General features: G+C 39.2%; 1 protein-coding gene across 1 annotated transcript; it reads right to left on the bottom strand.

Moving 5' to 3' along the window:
* Window positions 1-1,136: 1,136 nt before the first annotated feature.
* LOC113108108 (ribonuclease H2 subunit B-like) lies at window positions 1,137-13,583 on the bottom strand. Its single transcript, XM_026270928.1, has 11 exons — window positions 13,410-13,583; window positions 6,150-6,221; window positions 5,916-6,023; window positions 5,712-5,788; window positions 5,514-5,628; window positions 5,348-5,412; window positions 5,163-5,265; window positions 5,002-5,083; window positions 1,907-1,952; window positions 1,537-1,614; window positions 1,137-1,302 (listed from the first exon to the last, which is right to left on the bottom strand). Exons 1-11 carry the CDS (start codon window positions 13,471-13,473, stop codon window positions 1,192-1,194), a joined length of 921 nt encoding a protein of 306 aa, XP_026126713.1. The 5' UTR covers window positions 13,474-13,583; the 3' UTR covers window positions 1,137-1,191.
* Window positions 13,584-17,394: the final 3,811 nt, after the last annotated feature.

The following is a 17,394-nucleotide window of genomic DNA, read 5'->3' as shown; positions in this document are numbered from 1 at the left end:
CACTCCTAATTGAGATTATAGATAGTGTGTCAATGACCCATTTGAGAGCTAGGTGGCAGTAAGGCACTTAGAAGTCTGCGATCTGCCATAAAGCAAGAAGAACAACGTGCTCAGGAAAGTTTGGATATTGAGGTGAATCAAAGATTTAAAAAAACAACATTAATACTGTTCAGTTTCATGCACAGACTGATCATTTTGTCTTTATACATCAATGTTTCATCACAAGTCACAGGGTTTAATTTGGTTTTATGTAGGGTTTTTTTACTCTCAAAAGCTGTGATTCCCATTCACTTCCATTATAAGACTGCAACAGTTGGAGTTAAAAATCTTTGTTTGTGTTCTGCTGAAGAAACAAAGTCACCTACATCTTGCAGAGCAGATAAAAATAACATTTTTATTTTAACCCTTTAACCAAATGCAAAACTAACACCTCCACTTTGCATTTAAGTCAAGTCTAATCTTATACAGTAAATCTTTAGGGATCCTTATTATAGCATTTATTTATTTTAATCCCTCAAACTGGTACTAGGTGCCTAAGTGTGTAGGTTTGTACAATCTTTTTTTAAGTTTATAATGTCTATGATGATTTGCAATAAATTAAGCAAAGCAGCAAAAGAGTGCTCAATTGTGTGTTAACTATTTCATTTGCTTTTCAAGTGATGTATTTCAACTGAGATTGTTTTTTTAAAGCATTAAAGCCTATAAAGAGGAACTAGATGCACGTTTTTGAATCCAGAGTATAAAAATGTCAGGTTTGGTTTGAAAAAAAAAAAGGAAGCAGGAATAGGGTATAACCTTTTCGTACTATAAAAACTAAGATCACAATAACAACAGATGCAATGAGTCTCTATCAGCAAATAATAGTGAATAAAGATGAGGGAAATGAACTACTACTACACACTGAAACCATCTCAAATAATGTACCAGCGAAGACTATGTGTATTATACATGTATATTAGTGTTTAGATTTATGGGTCAATTACTTTTTTTTTTGTTTTGTTTTTTGTTAAGAAATTAATACTTTTATTCCACAAGGAGGCATTGAATTCACCAAAATTAAAAAATCATTTTAGTACAGCTTTGCATTAAGCACAGCACATAATGAGTGGCAAACAAATCAAACAACAGAACAGAAATTATTTTCTAATAACTTTATTATCAAAATGTTTTGACACTCACACAGACAATCACTCAGTTCTTCTCTTGTTTGACTTTGGGGCTGAAGAATGCTGACAAGCTCTTCATGCCAGTTTTGTCTACTTTGGCAAGACTCTTCTGAGCTGCAGTCATCTTCTTTGAGGGCTGAGATAACATAGCACATATTTTAAATATTACGTTTATCAAAACTGTAGCACAGTATCTCAAATTAAGCAGGAAAATGCATTTATGATCAACAGTATTTGAAGCATGAACTGCTGAAAGACTTTTTAAGGCATAGACGGAGAAAAAGACAGTTCAGCTGTAGCATGTAATGCCATTTCTTTCAATGCTTGTATCATCAATCCCATCACCACTGTGTTTGCAATTCTAACTCACTTTTCGTGCAAAATCAGCACTGTTGAACTTGGTGTAGTCTTCCCCAGCCTCTACTGGTTTATCTGACAGTTTCCGTTTCTATCGAATGCAAGACAGCAGTCAGAAACACCAAAACCATCAAAAGATCGAACTGAATTGCTACACCATTCCTCTGACTACATTCAGAAACAAAGCATGTATGATGCTGCATGAAACAATGACAAGCTGATTGAGTTTAAGAAGAAACAGGAGTCAGAAAGCAAATGATTAACAAGACATTAATTCAAGTCAAGCAAGACCAGACATAACTCAACTATTAACATTCAAGCATGGCAGTAACATGCGAGTAGTGAAACAAAACACTGGTATTTCAACTGGTAGAAAACTGTACCTTAGAAGGCGGCTCTGTCTCTTTAGGGCTGGATATCTCTGGCAACCTTGTAACATAAGAAACAAAAAAACATAACTATATGACCTGCATGTTTCAAAGTAGTGGTCAAATGATTGTGGATCTTTTTTTTTGTTTATGGCAAATGCAACAGTGAGCAGAGTGGCCAAGGCTGATGTAAAGCCACTGAATATTATACCACAGACACCGTTTAATTGAAAGATACATTCATAACAATAGTTGAAATTAAAATTTATATTTATTTTACATTACATTTACAAAATATTCAGTGGAGGCAAAAATTATTAGAACACTAGTATTTTCACTGACTAAAAAGGGGTTTTAAGTCCATTTCTTTATTTCTATCTTTTGCTGTAGTGCGTCTGTAGGAAATATCAGTTTACATTTCCAAAACATTCATTTTGCCATTAATTATAATAATCCAGTGAGAATTTTGTTTGCACAAGGAGTCTGACAACAGCCAGTGCTCCACACAGAGATCTGATCTGATCATCATCCAGTCTGTCTGGAATAACTTGAAGAAACTGAGACAGACTCAGTCCAGAAGAACTGTTGAAACATCTCCAAGATGCTTTTAGAAACCTACCTGAAAAGCTACAGTACTGTTAAAAGTAGTGTGTAAAAATGCTGTAAAATGAGGATACTGTCATAATGTCATAAACAGATTTCCTTTATCAATTAACTTCTATTAGCTAAATTAAATCAACATAAATCACTTGCACATTTTTTTTCAGGTAGCTTTGCAGGTAGGTTTCTTGAAGCACCTTGGAGACGTTGTCACAGTTCTGGATTTAGTCTGTCTCAGTTTGTTCTGTTTCTACATGTCATTCCTTGTTCAAACAAAATTCTCACTGGATTATTACAATTAATGGCAAAATGAATGTTTGAAAATGTAAACATATATTTCCTACTGACACTACAGAAAAACATAGAAATAACTGACTTAAAACCATTGTTTAGCCGGTGAAAATACTAGTGTTCTGATAATTTTGGCCTTGACTGTATAATTTAACCTGTTAACTCGGACACCTACGTTGACTACACTATATTACAATCAAATCTAATCTAATCTTGACAAACTATATATCGTTGGAAAGGTCTAAGACTCCCAAATATATATTTTACCAATATTTTTTGGAAAAAATTATGTAGGAAAAGTAATAGATTAATTTATGACAAGAGTGCACCCTCAGAAATCTACATTACAAAAGGAGTTTTGACCTTTGTTTAAAAAAAGACTTCCTCGTTGCCATCACATTTTAGAAATCGTCAGAAGTTATATATCACTTGAAAACATAAAATCTAAAAATTCAACCTTTAAAACCCATTTTAAAATCAGACATTGCATTACCATGTAAATGGCACATCAAAATAATGTTACAAAATGTTTTCAGTCATGAAATATAAAAATTTAGGTTTGTATCATGCACATCTTCAAAAACGTGAGTGACAGTAAACAGGCTAAAATTAAATAAATAATTTGCATGGGCCGACAATTAATGTGTGTTTATGCAGTCAACAAATACACATTTTTAGGGGATCTCTAAATTTTACAAAGTTTGTAATTTTAGTGAAATTAAATATATAAAAATATATAAATATAAAATATAGATATAAAAAGACTCAATTAAATAAAATTAGAATTTGCTGAATGCTGATGTAGATGAGAAAATATATCTATTTAGCTTTTTCTATTACTAATAATAATGCAATGCTGTAATAATTTGTGTACCTTAAGTTCTGCTTTATAATTTCTTAGTGGTGGGCAATGATTAACATTTTTAACTGAGCTTAATTGCATTGTTATGGGCAAAATTCAACAATGCATTTAAAAAGTACTGCTATATGAACAAAAGTGCAAATACTTTAAACAAATAAGGTGCTTTTTTACAGCAGTTTTCAGTTTACATGGTAGAAGTTCAAATATTTCCTGTAAATCTCAACTTATAACATTAATGTAATCAAATTAAATATAAAACCAGCTATTTGACGCTGCCAGGGCATTAATGTTTATATAAAAAATTAGGGCTGTCAAATGATTAAAATTTCAATCAAATTAATCAGAATTTTCAGTGGATTAATCAGGATTAATCACTATTAGAAATTACACCTGAATCCTAACCATTGTTTTCTGAAATGCATACCAAAAGATAAATAACAGGACACAGATACATAATTTTCATGTATTGATTCATCAATATGTGGTTCTTTTTTTCTGAATTTCAAAAGTTTAACATTTACTTAGATCAAATTTACCTGAGCACTATATCAAACCATGCCATTTAACTACAGATAGTGTAAGAGTTTTAGGTGAACCAGTGGTTAAATATAGCCACATATCTATGAAATTATGCATATGCAAATTATGAGAAACTCGAAAGAATGAACTCAGAAACACAAACATGCGCCACCATCACAAAAGCAGCACTCTGGGCACTCTTGTTTTTAGGAGGTGTTCATTTGCTCTGCCACAATACGGATCGATATTTCCACGTTATGAAGGCTTCAAGTGCTAGTAAAACCAAGTAAAAATGCAAATGCTTTTCCAAACAGCTGTAATTTTCGCTGCATTGCATGCAGGCGTTCTGCACATGCGCAGTGTGAAACACAGGACGCTATAACAGGAAGAAGCTCCAGCGTATCAACTACCAAAGTCGTCTCTGTTTATCGAGCTTGGCATGAATGTATTTGAGAGTAACTGGGGTAAAACCTTAAGCTTCTTCTGTGTTTTCGTCGCGGTGCTCGCCACTGTTTTTTTACTATCTTGATAATTCAGAGATCGACGAGACTTTCCTGACCTAAATAATTGTCACACTGCGCATGCGTGAAAAGCGTTAAAAAATTTGACGTAATTAATGACAAACAACTAATTAACGTCGTTAACGCGCTATTTTTGACAGCCCTATAAAAAATATTTTATAGTTTGTTACAGAAAAAACAAACTATAAAAAAAAAACTCCATAAATAAGCTGATATATTGGCCTTGGCACTATATATCGGTCAACCACTCTTTGTGAGGTGATGTGAACGATCATCTGTGCATCAGTGTAGTGTTTGATCAGTGTAGGTGCACATACTGCAGATGCTTGAGGAGAGCTTTGCTCAGGTCTTCACTGATGTACTCTGATATGAGACCATGTGCATAACGTAAGTAGTCCTCTAAAAGAATAACAAACACACTAACGTTAATGAGTAATCCATACAAACATAATCCAACCATATTTATTTATCCATTTACCTTCAGTAGCATCTTCATGTTTCACTCTGACGAACATGCTGGATTTCACTCCTCCACCCACAGATAGGTTGCTCTGTTTGAGTGTTTTTACTGTGCGCTGGACCTGAAAGACATTTTAAAAATATTTATAAATGCAACTTAAAAACTCCTAGTTAATTCTTGTACAAGTTAAACATTTTATAAACCTTTTTCTTGAGCCACTCCAAGGTCTTCTCCTGGTTATATCTGTGAAACTTTAAACCACCTGCCTCTGAAAAAGAGGATTAAATTTACATTCAACACAAAATTTGTACACCACACTGTATCTGTATCTAATTTGGTATATATGTGCCTACGGATTCAAACACACACCTTTCTCATCAGCCACATGATGAAGGGAATCCAGTCCTTGTTTGCAATGCAGAAGTCTTGTGCATCCAGGGTAATCCTCATCCATAATCATCTGCTTCGCCGGCTGGAACTTTCCCTACCGGAAGAGTGCTGTCATTACAGATAAAGCTCATCTCAATGGCTTTTACCATAATATTTGTATTTTAATTCATTGTTAACCTCGGTGGCAGTACTGCTAATGTACGGCAACAGCAGAAATAAAGGATCAATGGGAGTCACATACAGCAATCTACCATCTGAGGACACAGATGCAACAAGTGAACAATTTAGATGTCATTAGCAGATTACTAAACACCGAGCATTTAAATCAATGATCCATAATCACATTGAATGGATAGTTCATGTTCTGTGAGAAAAGCTTACCTCTTTGCACTATCTGTCCAATGAACCAAGACCGAAAGTCTTCAGAAAAGGCTTTTACTTCATAAACACTGACATCACCACAGCCAAACAGGTACAGTGAAGAACTGCCTGCATTCACAAACAAAGGCAGAACTGTCAGTCAGCTGCAGTTTATTTAGATAAACCTCTGATAGACATAATCACTACATAATATTAAACTGCAAGTTGCTGTTAATTGAGTTGATATAGTAATACCAGTAGCAGGATTCTTTAGCTTGATGAAGGACGGATCACCCTCTTCAGACCTGCCTGTGTCCAGTGCTGAATCTGAAAGTGAAGGGTTAAAATAATATTTCACGAGTTCACATCTACGTATATTAATACCGTAAGTTTATGCGTATTTGGCGTGCTGTCCGGGTGGAGGGCTCCGAGCTCGGGAAGTGGCCCGAACCCAGAGTACTCCCCCCGGTTGTGGTAAGAGTAGATGGATCTATAAGTGAGGAGAAATGGGGTGGAGGAGGGATGCTGAAAACGGTCAATGAACAGAGATAGGTTCTGCTGTCATTTATACCTTGTCATGAGTTGATTACTGATTGGTCTCCACTTGTGTTAATCAGGTTAATGAACTGCGACTGTTCCTCCCGAACTTTGTTATAAAACAGCATTTCACGAGTTCACATCTACGTATATTAATACCGTAAGTTTATGCGTATTTGGCGTGCTGTCCGGGTGGAGGGCTCCGAGCTCGGGAAGTGGCCCGAACCCAGAGTACTCCCCCCAAAACAAGAGAGCAAAAGGACAGCCGCCGGACTACGAACCCCCCAAAACGCAGAGATTTGGCGGGCTGACGTTTTTAGAAGTATGGTCGTTGACCAGGAGATCTCGCAATGCCTCTGGCAGAAGTAGAGGAGCAGGCAGGTCCTGTTGGTTAATAGTTGAGGAAGAAGCGGTTACGATGTCGGGAAGACAAGCTCCACCGTCTGCCTGCGAGGTGTAATGATATATTGACTAGATGCGTAATGTGTCCTCTGGGAGGCTGAGGCTCGCTGGACAGATAGAGGAAACAAATTATATTCCTGCGTCCACTGGGAGACTGAGGCTCGCTGGACGGGTAGAGGAAATGAATAGGTATTTACTGCGTCCGCTGAGAGACTAGCGCTCGCTGGACAGACATGGGACACCAATAGATATTTCTGTGTCCGCTGGGAGACTAGTGCTCGCTGGACAGGCAGGGGAAACTAAAAGATATTACTGCATCCGCTGGGAGACTGAGGCTCGCTGGACAGATATGGGAGACGAATTATGTCCCTGCGTCCGCTGGAAGACTGGGCTTGCTGGACGAAGAACAGGAAGAGATGGATGCATACTGCGTCCGCTGAGAGACTAGTGCTCGCTGGACAGGCAGAGGAAAAATAGGTATTTACGGTGTCCGCTGGGAGACTGATAGCCTGACTACGACAGACTTCCTACTTCCGCTCAATTTTATTTCTCTTCTGTACTCAGTCTGATACAGCGTCAGAGCTTTCGGTTTGCCACCGGTCTGGAAACAGCCGGGCCAATCAACGAGCAGAGGGCGGGCTGAGAGCCGTGACGTAGATGCTAAGCACAGAGTTTTAAATTGTAGGTTAGAGAAATCGAAAACTGAAACGACCGCGGAAATGGGAAACGAGACACGGGATGCAATTCGCTTTGTTATGGAGAACATTCAACTCTTTTTCAAACTGAAGCCAGAACAAGAAGAGTGTTTAACAACAGATTTACAGTGGAAGTTCAATCATAGATTTGAGTTCGATGCATGATGTCTGTGCTTCGATGCGGCTGTACAGGCGCATAACATACGTCATAACTAAACGTATCTGATTGGCTTACGGGTAACCAATGATTTTAAACTTCAGACAAGTGCCCCCTAGCGAGAGAGAAGACACTTCTCTATTATGCCATTGCAGACTCTGCTACTTCACTTTGCTTCGTAGACAGAGTCTGGTATTACCAGGCTAGGAGACTGAGGCCCACTGGACAAACAGAGGAAAAATAGATGTTATTGAGTCCGCTGTGAGACTAGTGCTCGCGGACTGATAGAGACATAGGTATTTTCTGCGTCCGCTGGGAGACTGAGGCTAGCTGGACAGACAGAGGAAAGAAAAATAATAATGAAAATAGATATTTACTGCGTCCGCTGAGAGATTTGTGCTCGCTGGACGGACAGTGGAAACGGATCAATATTTACTGCATCCGCTGAGAGACTGGTGCTCGCTGTACGGACAGTGGAAACAAATAAATATTTACTGCGTCCGCTGAGAGACTGGTGCTCGCTGGACGGACAGTGGAAACGGATCAATATTTACTGCATCCGCTGAGAGACTGGTGCTCGCTGGACGGACAGTGGAAACAAATAAATATTTACTGCGTCCGCTGAGAGACTGGTGCTCGCTGGACGGACAGTGGAAACAAATGAATATTTACTGCGTCCGCTGAGAGACTGGTGCTCGCTGGACGGACAGTGGAAACAAATAAATACTTACTGCGTCCGCTGAGAGACTGGTGCTCGCTGGACGGACAGTGGAAACGAATAAATATTTGCTGCGTCCGCTGAGAGACTGAGGCTCGCTGGACGGGCAGTGGAAAAGGATAAATATTTACTGCGTCCGCTGAGAGACTGGTGCTCGCTGGACGGACAGTGGAAACGAATAAATATTTGCTGCGTCCGCTGAGAGACTGGTGCTCGCTGGACGGGCAGTCGAAACGGATAATATTTACTGCGTCCGCTGAGAGACTGGTGCTCGCTGGACGGACAGTGGAAACGAATAAATATTTACTGCGTCCGCTGAGAGACTGGTGCTCGCTGGACGGACGGTGGAAACGGATAAATATTGACTGCGTCCGCTGAGAGACTGGTGCTCGCTGGACGGGCAGTGGAAACAAATAAATATTTACTGCGTCCGCTGAGAGACTGGTGCTCGCTGGACGGACAGTGGAAACGAATAAATATTTACTGCGTCCGCTGAGAGACTGGTGCTCGCTGGACGGACAGTGGAAACGGATAAATATTGACTGCGTCCGCTGAGAGACTGGTGCTCGCTGGACGGGCAGTGGAAACGAATAAATATTTACTGCGTCCGCTGAGAGACTGGTGCTCGCTGGACGGGCAGTGGAAACGAATAAATATTTACTGCGTCCGCTGAGAGACTGGTGCTCGCTGGACGGGCAGTGGAAACGAATAAATATTTACTGCGTCCGCTGAGAGACTGGTGCTCGCTGGACGGGCAGTGGAAACGAATAAATATTTACTGCGTCCGCTGAGAGACTGGTGCTCGCTGGACGGGCAGTGGAAACGAATAAATATTTACTGCGTCCGCTGAGAGACTGGTGCTCGCTGGACGGGCAGTGGAAACGAATAAATATTTGCTGCGTCCGCTGAGAGACTGGTGCTCGCTGGACGGGCAGTGGAAACGAATAAATATTTGCTGCGTCCGCTGAGAGACTGGTGCTCGCTGGACGGGCAGTGGAAACGAATAAATATTTGCTGCGTCCGCTGAGAGACTGGTGCTCGTTGGACGGGCAGTGGAAACGAATAAATATTTGCTGCGTCCGCTGAGAGACTGGTGCTCGCTGGACGGGCAGTGGAAACGAATAAATATTTGCTGCGTCCGCTGAGAGACTGGTGCTCGCTGGACGGGCAGTGGAAACGAATAAATATTTACTGCGTCCGCTGAGAGACTGGTGCTCGCTGGACGGACAGTGGAAACGAATGAATATTTACTGCGTCCGCTGAGAGACTGGTGCTCGCTGGACGGACAGTGGAAACGGATAAATATTGACTGTGTCCGCTGAGAGACTGGTGCTCGCTGGACGGGCAGTGGAAACGAATAAATATTTACTGCGTCTGCTGACAAACTTGTGCTCGCTGGACATGCGGGGGAAAACAGAGCAGATAATATATGTATAATATATATATTTATTTATTTATTTTTTTTTTTTTTTTTTTCAGCGCGTCCGCACCGCATCGAGTTGAAAATATCTCAACTTTTCAGAATGCCGCAGCGCAAGAATATCAGACCTGAACCAGGAAGTTGGTCACCAGATCACAGGGTAACCAGTTAAACTGCATGGAGACACCGGAGAGCGCCTAGATGTTTTCTCTGAGGTGCTCGCTCATCGCAGTTGTGCTGCCGTGGTACACCATATCGGTTTTGCAAAGGGAACAAAGAGCCATTTTATTTGTCCTCTGTTTAAAGTATTCTCATACTTTTAATAACAGTGGTCTCGGTTTGTGAAGAAAGTTGCATTCTATTATTCGCAGTATGCCATTATGCGAGATGTAAACAGTGTGACGCGTTCACGCATTTCACACGCGTCAATGTATTTTGTAGTCGACGTAAACGATGATGTCGACGCGTCGTTGCAGCACTAATTAGTGGTGGAAATTATGATTCTTTCTAGAGATTCGTTCATTTTCAGTTCATTCACCAAAATGATTCATTCAGATTCGTCCAGTGATGATTTCTTCGTTTTACGCAAAATGTGCCACCAGGCGGAAAAAAAAAAAAGAGTGTATTATGTCTTAAGTCAACGAACGCGTTCACTTGTTACAAAAGCTGATCTGGCTTTATTAAAATGTGTGTGTAATCGCATTCAATATATAAAGTCTAATTGAGTTGTTCAGATGAACAAAGCACAAGGTTTCTTGCCTAATTAGCATTTTAATTGTTTGGTCAAACAGTTTGTATATTATAAATTCACATCCATAAATCGGGGATTAAACCTTTCTTTTACGGTCTATGGATTAGACGTGGAGTTGCTAAATATCAAAACGAGCGTATGTGCACAGTACTGTACCTATAACTGCGCTTTGCATTTTCGAGATTGACATGCTAAGTAGCAGACTAACCCGGTTTACTCTAATTTCGTTCACGAACAAGATAAGCTATGTGCCAGTTCATTTTCATTCACGAACGACATATCCGTTCATTCAGTTCGTTCACGAATGACATGTGTGCCAGTTCAGTAATTTCACTCACGAACGATAAGATCTCTAGATCTAGTTCAGACTCATATGAAACTCGTTCATTGAAGGGCGTATTCGTTACTACATTCAACGAATCACATACTCTGTCACCTCATACTCGAAGGCTATCGGCTCGAGGTTGAGTAATTCTTTGACAGGATGAAATGGTTGTTACCCGGTTCACTGAGCTGCGCATGCGCTGCTTATAGCGCCGCGCTGCTATGGAGGGAGAAACTTCATTGAACGAGAAATATGAGTCAGTGGATAACATGAGCGATTCGTTCACCTAAAAGATTCGTTCAGCTAAAAGATTTGTTCAAAAGAACGATTCGTTCATGGACGACACGTCACTAGTCCTAATGGATACATTTGGAACACTGGTTTCACGTTGTAGTATAGACTGTGGAAACAGAGGCTTCTGAAAACTATGAATGTCATTATACAATGAATATCATTATGTCTGTAAAACATACCAAGACATGATTATGGCAATAACATTAATTGCAGTTATGTGCTATTCACTTCCAAGCAATTCTAAAGATATTTACTTGCATGCTTTTCATATTACAGTCCTAGAAGACAACAGAATTTTACTCACACTGCTGTCCTGCGGCAAAACGAGGGTAGTGATCACGCCAGTAGATGGTGAAATATGCCCCTAAATAAATTGGTCCTGCCAGAATAATTGAATGAAACTTATGTCTGTAAAACCTCAGTGAGGTTTAAACGTGCACGGTAAGGCAGGTAATATCTTTGGACATTTCCGTGTGGATGATGACTACGTCATAGCCTCATTTAACAACTTTAAGCCTCCTTTCCACAGCACACGGCATTTGGAAACGATTGTCGCATACTGGTCGTGCAGCAACTGTTACCTTGACGTGTTCAACATGGTAAAATTAATAATCAGTGTTGGGCAGTAGCGTCGCTACAAGCAGCGAAGCTAGTTTGACTACATTTCTCAGTAGCTTGGTCGTAGCTTCGCTACTTTCTGAATCGAATAGCTTTTCAGTAGCGAAGCTACTTTTACCAAGTAGTGCGGTAGCTTCCACACAAGCTACATTTCGCAAGCATTTCTGAAGCTCAAACTCAAATCGGGAAATACAACTGCTAATATCGCTGATCCTGGATCAGTAGTGACGCTCTTGTTCGCGTTTAAGGTGGATAGCAACCAATCATCTTTATGATGCATTACCGCCACCTTCTGCTCCGGATGGTACCACTCCTTGGCCAGTCACGCAAAAAATTATTTGATGAAATGATGGCATAGGATGAGGTCGGAGAACATTTAATCCCGAGGAGTGAGTCGCCGTGGCCGTACCTCGACAAGTACATGACACTGACCGAGATAACAGAGAGAAAATATGTTTTCAGATGCTGCTTGTAAAAATTAACAGGGTCCCCCTTACGATTATTGTGATATATTGTAATATATTATTTTCCTTTTTATTTCTAATATTTATAATTTAAATACATTTAATAATAGTTAACAAGATATAGGTAATTCTGACCTCGCACCGATAGATCTGATTAGAATACATCACATCCGGTCGGGCGTTCGCCCACGGTCTAATCGTGGAAGTGTAAATATTTGTACGCATCCGAGACTCAATTTGGATCTGAAATTCCACATGCGTATGTGATCGAATCTCCACGCGGCTCCCGCACTACTTTCTAGCCGAAAACCTGTATTTAGCGTCTTCACCTGAAAATGTATTAATTTATGATGCACGGTCTGTGCCGCTAGAGGAGGCGGCCTCAAACTGCGCCTCGGCCGGAAAAGCCGCGGTGAAGGGCTGAGCCGCGGCGGGAAGTGAGAGAGGCCTGCTGCTGCTGCAGTAGGAACTGAGGAGCGGGCTGGTTGGGTGCCTGCTGGAGCTGCGATTCCAGCGCTCAAAGAGAGCCCGGTCTTGATCGGATCGAGCGTGGTGTCGAGCGAGGTAAGCTCGGCTTGCACGGTCTATTGGCCACGACGTGTGGCTTGGCGAGAAGAGCAACTGTCGCGATGACGTTTGATGGTGCTCAACTGCCGTGTTTAATGATCATGGGTGTCAGAAAAAGTAGCATTTCTGAAAAAATCCCCGGTATGGATCTCCTTGCTGGAAGGAAAATCGGGTCTGTGATGAGAAGACAGACAGCGCGAACCGGGATGCTGAAAACGGTCAATGAACAGAGATAGGTTCTGCTGTCATTTATACCTTGTCATGAGTTGATTACTGATTGGTCTCCACTTGTGTTAATCAGGTTAATGAACTGCGACTGTTCCTCCCGAACTTTGTTATAAAACAGCATTTAAATTCGATTTATTCAAAGAAAACAGAATTGCATAGAGATTTAGGTGGACTTTAAACTATACTGACACTAAAGTTTGCATACTTACTAATGCAACATGTGTCATTATTACAAAGCCTCAATAAAATAAGTTGAGCCATGAAGACTGTGGAACAATGTGTCTGCAAAAACGTGTGTCACACGCAACACAATCAACTTCAGAGGTAAGGTAACTTTACCTGGAGCAATGACAACCCAGCTGTCGCTATCGCTGTGCGCAGAGCGTTTCTTTTTAGTAGTCATTTCAAGGACTGTCTTAAAAAGTTTAACTGTGTCAACCGGTTGTCTGATGATGATGATGATGATAATGTAAGGACGCAAGAACTGTTTAGCAGAGGTTCTGCCTCCAGAGAAATGGCGGCAAATATTTGTGCGCAGTACAGATAGGGGCAGAAACTCGAAGTGACGTTTTATTCTGATACTACTTCAAGTCTGGTTAGGCTTATATAACTACTTCTTTATAGAATGTCTACATTAAAAAAAATCGTATCCAAAATAAATCATAAATGTGAAAAGAGAACAGCGCCTAATTTGAAAACGCGTCACCAACCACCCCTTTCTCAAAATGGTACAATCTCCCAGCATTTCTTAAAGAAATAGTAGCACATTTATTTTTGCCACCATTAAAAGTACCGCTGGGAAGATATTTAGCAATATTCTTCGTATTGTTTCGTAATTACTTTGCGTGACATGATATTTATTTAAAAGTCATAAACAAATATGGCTGTCGCATATTTACCTATTTACTATCTTTGCAATATGTTGGTCGCTTGCTTAAATTACAGTAATATATAAGCATACGTTTGCCGTTATCACTGGGACAAAGCAAAAAGCAATAATATTTTGTGAATTAAAAAAAAAGAAAAGAAAACTGGATTGATCTGTTTACTTTTGAAAATGAGAGGCAGAACCACTGATCTAGATCTAAAAATCAGCTTTGTCTTAAAAGAATGGTTATTTTGTGTAAAATGTTATAATTTATACATCATAATAATTATTGAGAAAACTGAAATAATGGATGAAAGGTGAGTGATAATATAATGTCATAATTTTGAGAAAATCAAATCAAATGGTAGGCACAATTTCAATGTGGAAATTAAGAGAAAATATTTTTATATAAACGCAGGGTATTTTTATATAAACGCAGTGACCTCACGGTGGCGCCAGAGTCTTGAAAATGCATAAAGTAATGTCCTTCGCCTGAATTGACTGCGGATTAATTGTTAGTACATTACCAGCACGAAAGTTCTAAACATGCTGTAAGCCGTCATTATGATCTTATATCATATCTTAGCTATATCAATCAGAAAGAATCTTTTTTTTGTCACAACAGATTAGCCTACAATAATCAAAGCATTTAAACATTATATCCTACAAGCATATGACACTAGAAATAGCCTAAATTGGCAAAAAAGAATAATATGATAATATTAAAGTACAATAAAATGTACAATAAAAATAACTAGATAGTAAAGTTTGTTTTCAAACTTTAAGTTGGCTTGAAAAAGCCTGGCCAGAAAGTTAGAAAAATGTAGAAAGTTTGAAAAGCTTAAAAAGTTTTAAAAATGTAAAAGTTTGAAAAGTTAAGAAGTTTATAAAAGAAAGTGATTAACATATTACTAGCATTATAAGCAAGTGACTACCATGTCGTTAGCATGATTAGCAAAGTTGTTAACATGTTTCTAGCATGTTGAGAGCATGATTTTAGCATGATTAGCATTTTGCTAGCATGTTTCTAGCATGTGACTAGCATGTTTCTAGCATGATTAGCATGTTGCTAGCATGTCACTAACATTTTGCTAGCATGATTAGCATGTTGCTAGCATGTTTGTAGCATGATTAGAATGTTGCTAACATGTCTCTAGCATGATTAGCATGTTGCTAGTATGTCGCTAACATTTTGCTAGCATTATTAGCATGTTGCTAGCATGTTTGTAGCATGATTAGCATGTTGTTAACATTTTAGTAGCATGATTAGCATGTGGCTAGCATGTCTCTAGCATGATTTTCATGTTGCTAGCATTTTATTAACATGATTAGCAAGTGACTAGCATGTCGTTAGCATGTTTGTAGCATGATTAGCATTTTGCTAGCATTTTGCTAGCATGATTAGCATGTTGCTAGCATTCCACTAGCATGTTTGTAGAATGATTAGCATGTTGTTAACATTTCGCTAGCATTTTGTTAGCATTATTAGCATGTTGCTAATATGTTTGTAGCATGATTAGCATGTTGCTAGCATGTCGCTAGCATGTTTGTAGCATTATTAGCATTTTGCTAACATGTTTCTAGTATGATTAGCATGTTGCTAGCATGTTGCTAGCATTTTTGTAGCATGATTAGCATGTTGTTAGCATGTAACTAACATTTTGCTAGCATGATTAGCATGTTGCTAGCATGTTTCTAGCATGATTAGCATGTTGCTAGCATGTTTCTAGCATGATTAGCATGTGGTTAGCATGTTGTTAGCATGTTTCTAGCATGATTAGCATGTTGCTAGCATGTTTCTAGCATGATTAGCATGTTGCTAGCATGTTTCTAGCATGATTAGCATGTGGTTAGCATGTTTCTAGCATGATTAGCATGTTGCTAGCATGTCGCTAGCATGTTTGTAGCATTATTAGCATTTTGCGAACATGTTCTAGTATGATTAGCATGTTGCTAGCATGTTACTAGCATTTTTGTAGCATGATTAGCATGTTGTTAGCATGTAACTAACATTTTGCTAGCATGATTAGCATGTTGCTAGCATGTTTCTAGCATGATTAGCATGTTGCTAGCATGTTTCTAGCATGATTAGCATGTGGTTAGCATGTTGTTAGCATGTTTCTAGCATGATTAGAATGTTGCTAGCATGTCGCTAACATTTTGCTAGCATGATTAGCATGTTGCTAGCATGTTTGTAGCATGATTAGCATGTTGCTAACATGTTTCTAGCATGATTAGCATGTGGCTAGCATGTCTCTAGCATGTTGTTAGCATGTTTCTAGCATGATTAGCATGTTGCTAGCATGTCGCTAACATTTTGCTAGCATGATTAGCATGTTGCTAGCATGTTTGTAGCATGATTAGCATGTTGTTAACATTTTAGTAGCATGATTAGCATGTGGCTAGCATGTCTCTAGCATGTTGTTAGCATGTTTCTAGCATGATTAGCATGTTGCTAGCATGTCGCTAACATTTTGCTAGCATGATTAGCATGTTGCTAGCATGTTTGTAGCATGATTAGCATGTTGCTAACATGTTTCTAGCATGATTAGCATGTGGCTAGCATGTCTCTAGCATGTTGTTAGCATGTTTCTAGCTTGATTAGCATGTTGCTAGCATGTCGCTAACATTTTGCTAGCATGATTAGCATGTTGCTAGCATGTTTGTAGCATGATTAGCATGTTGTTAACATTTTAGTAGCATGATTAGCATGTGGCTAGCATGTCTCTAGCATGATTTTCATGTTGCTAGCAGTTTATTAACATGATTAGCAAGTGACTAGCATGTCGTTAGCATGTTTGTAGCATGATTAGCATGTTGCTAGTATGTCTCTAGCATGTTTTTAGAATGATTAGTATACAACTAGCATGTTGCTAGCATGATTAAAATGTGACTAGCATGTGGCTAGCATGGCTAGCAAGTGACTAACATGTTTCTATGATAATCGAGCTAAAACCAGTTGATTCAGTTAGAAACCAGCTAAGACCAGCTTGACAGTGGCCAAAACCACTTTAAACCATGTTAGAAGTATGTTTCTAGTCTGATTAGCAAGTTACTAGCATGTTATTAACATGTTTCTATGATAATCTAGTTAAAACCAGTTGATTCAGTAAAGAAAACCACCTAAAACCAGCTAAGACCAGCTAAAGCCAGCTTGACAGTGGCCAAAACCACTTTAAACCATGTTAGAAGTATGTTTCTAGTCTGATTATCAAGTTACTAACATGTTGTTAACATGTTTCTATGATAATCTAGCTAAAACCAGTTGATTCAGTAAAGAAAACCACCTTAAACCAGCTAAGACCAGCTAAAGCCAGCTTGACAGTGGCCAAAACCACTTTAAACCATGTTAGAAGTATGTTTCTAGACTGATTAGCAAATTACTAACATGTTGTTAGCATGTTTCTATGCGAATCTGGCAAAAACCAGCTAAAAACAGTGGATTCAGTAAAAACC

Source organism: Carassius auratus, chromosome 9 (genome assembly GCF_003368295.1).
Source record: "Carassius auratus strain Wakin chromosome 9, ASM336829v1, whole genome shotgun sequence".
Lineage (NCBI taxonomy): Eukaryota > Metazoa > Chordata > Actinopteri > Cypriniformes > Cyprinidae > Carassius > Carassius auratus.
This window is presented reverse-complemented; position numbering and strand designations above follow the sequence as displayed.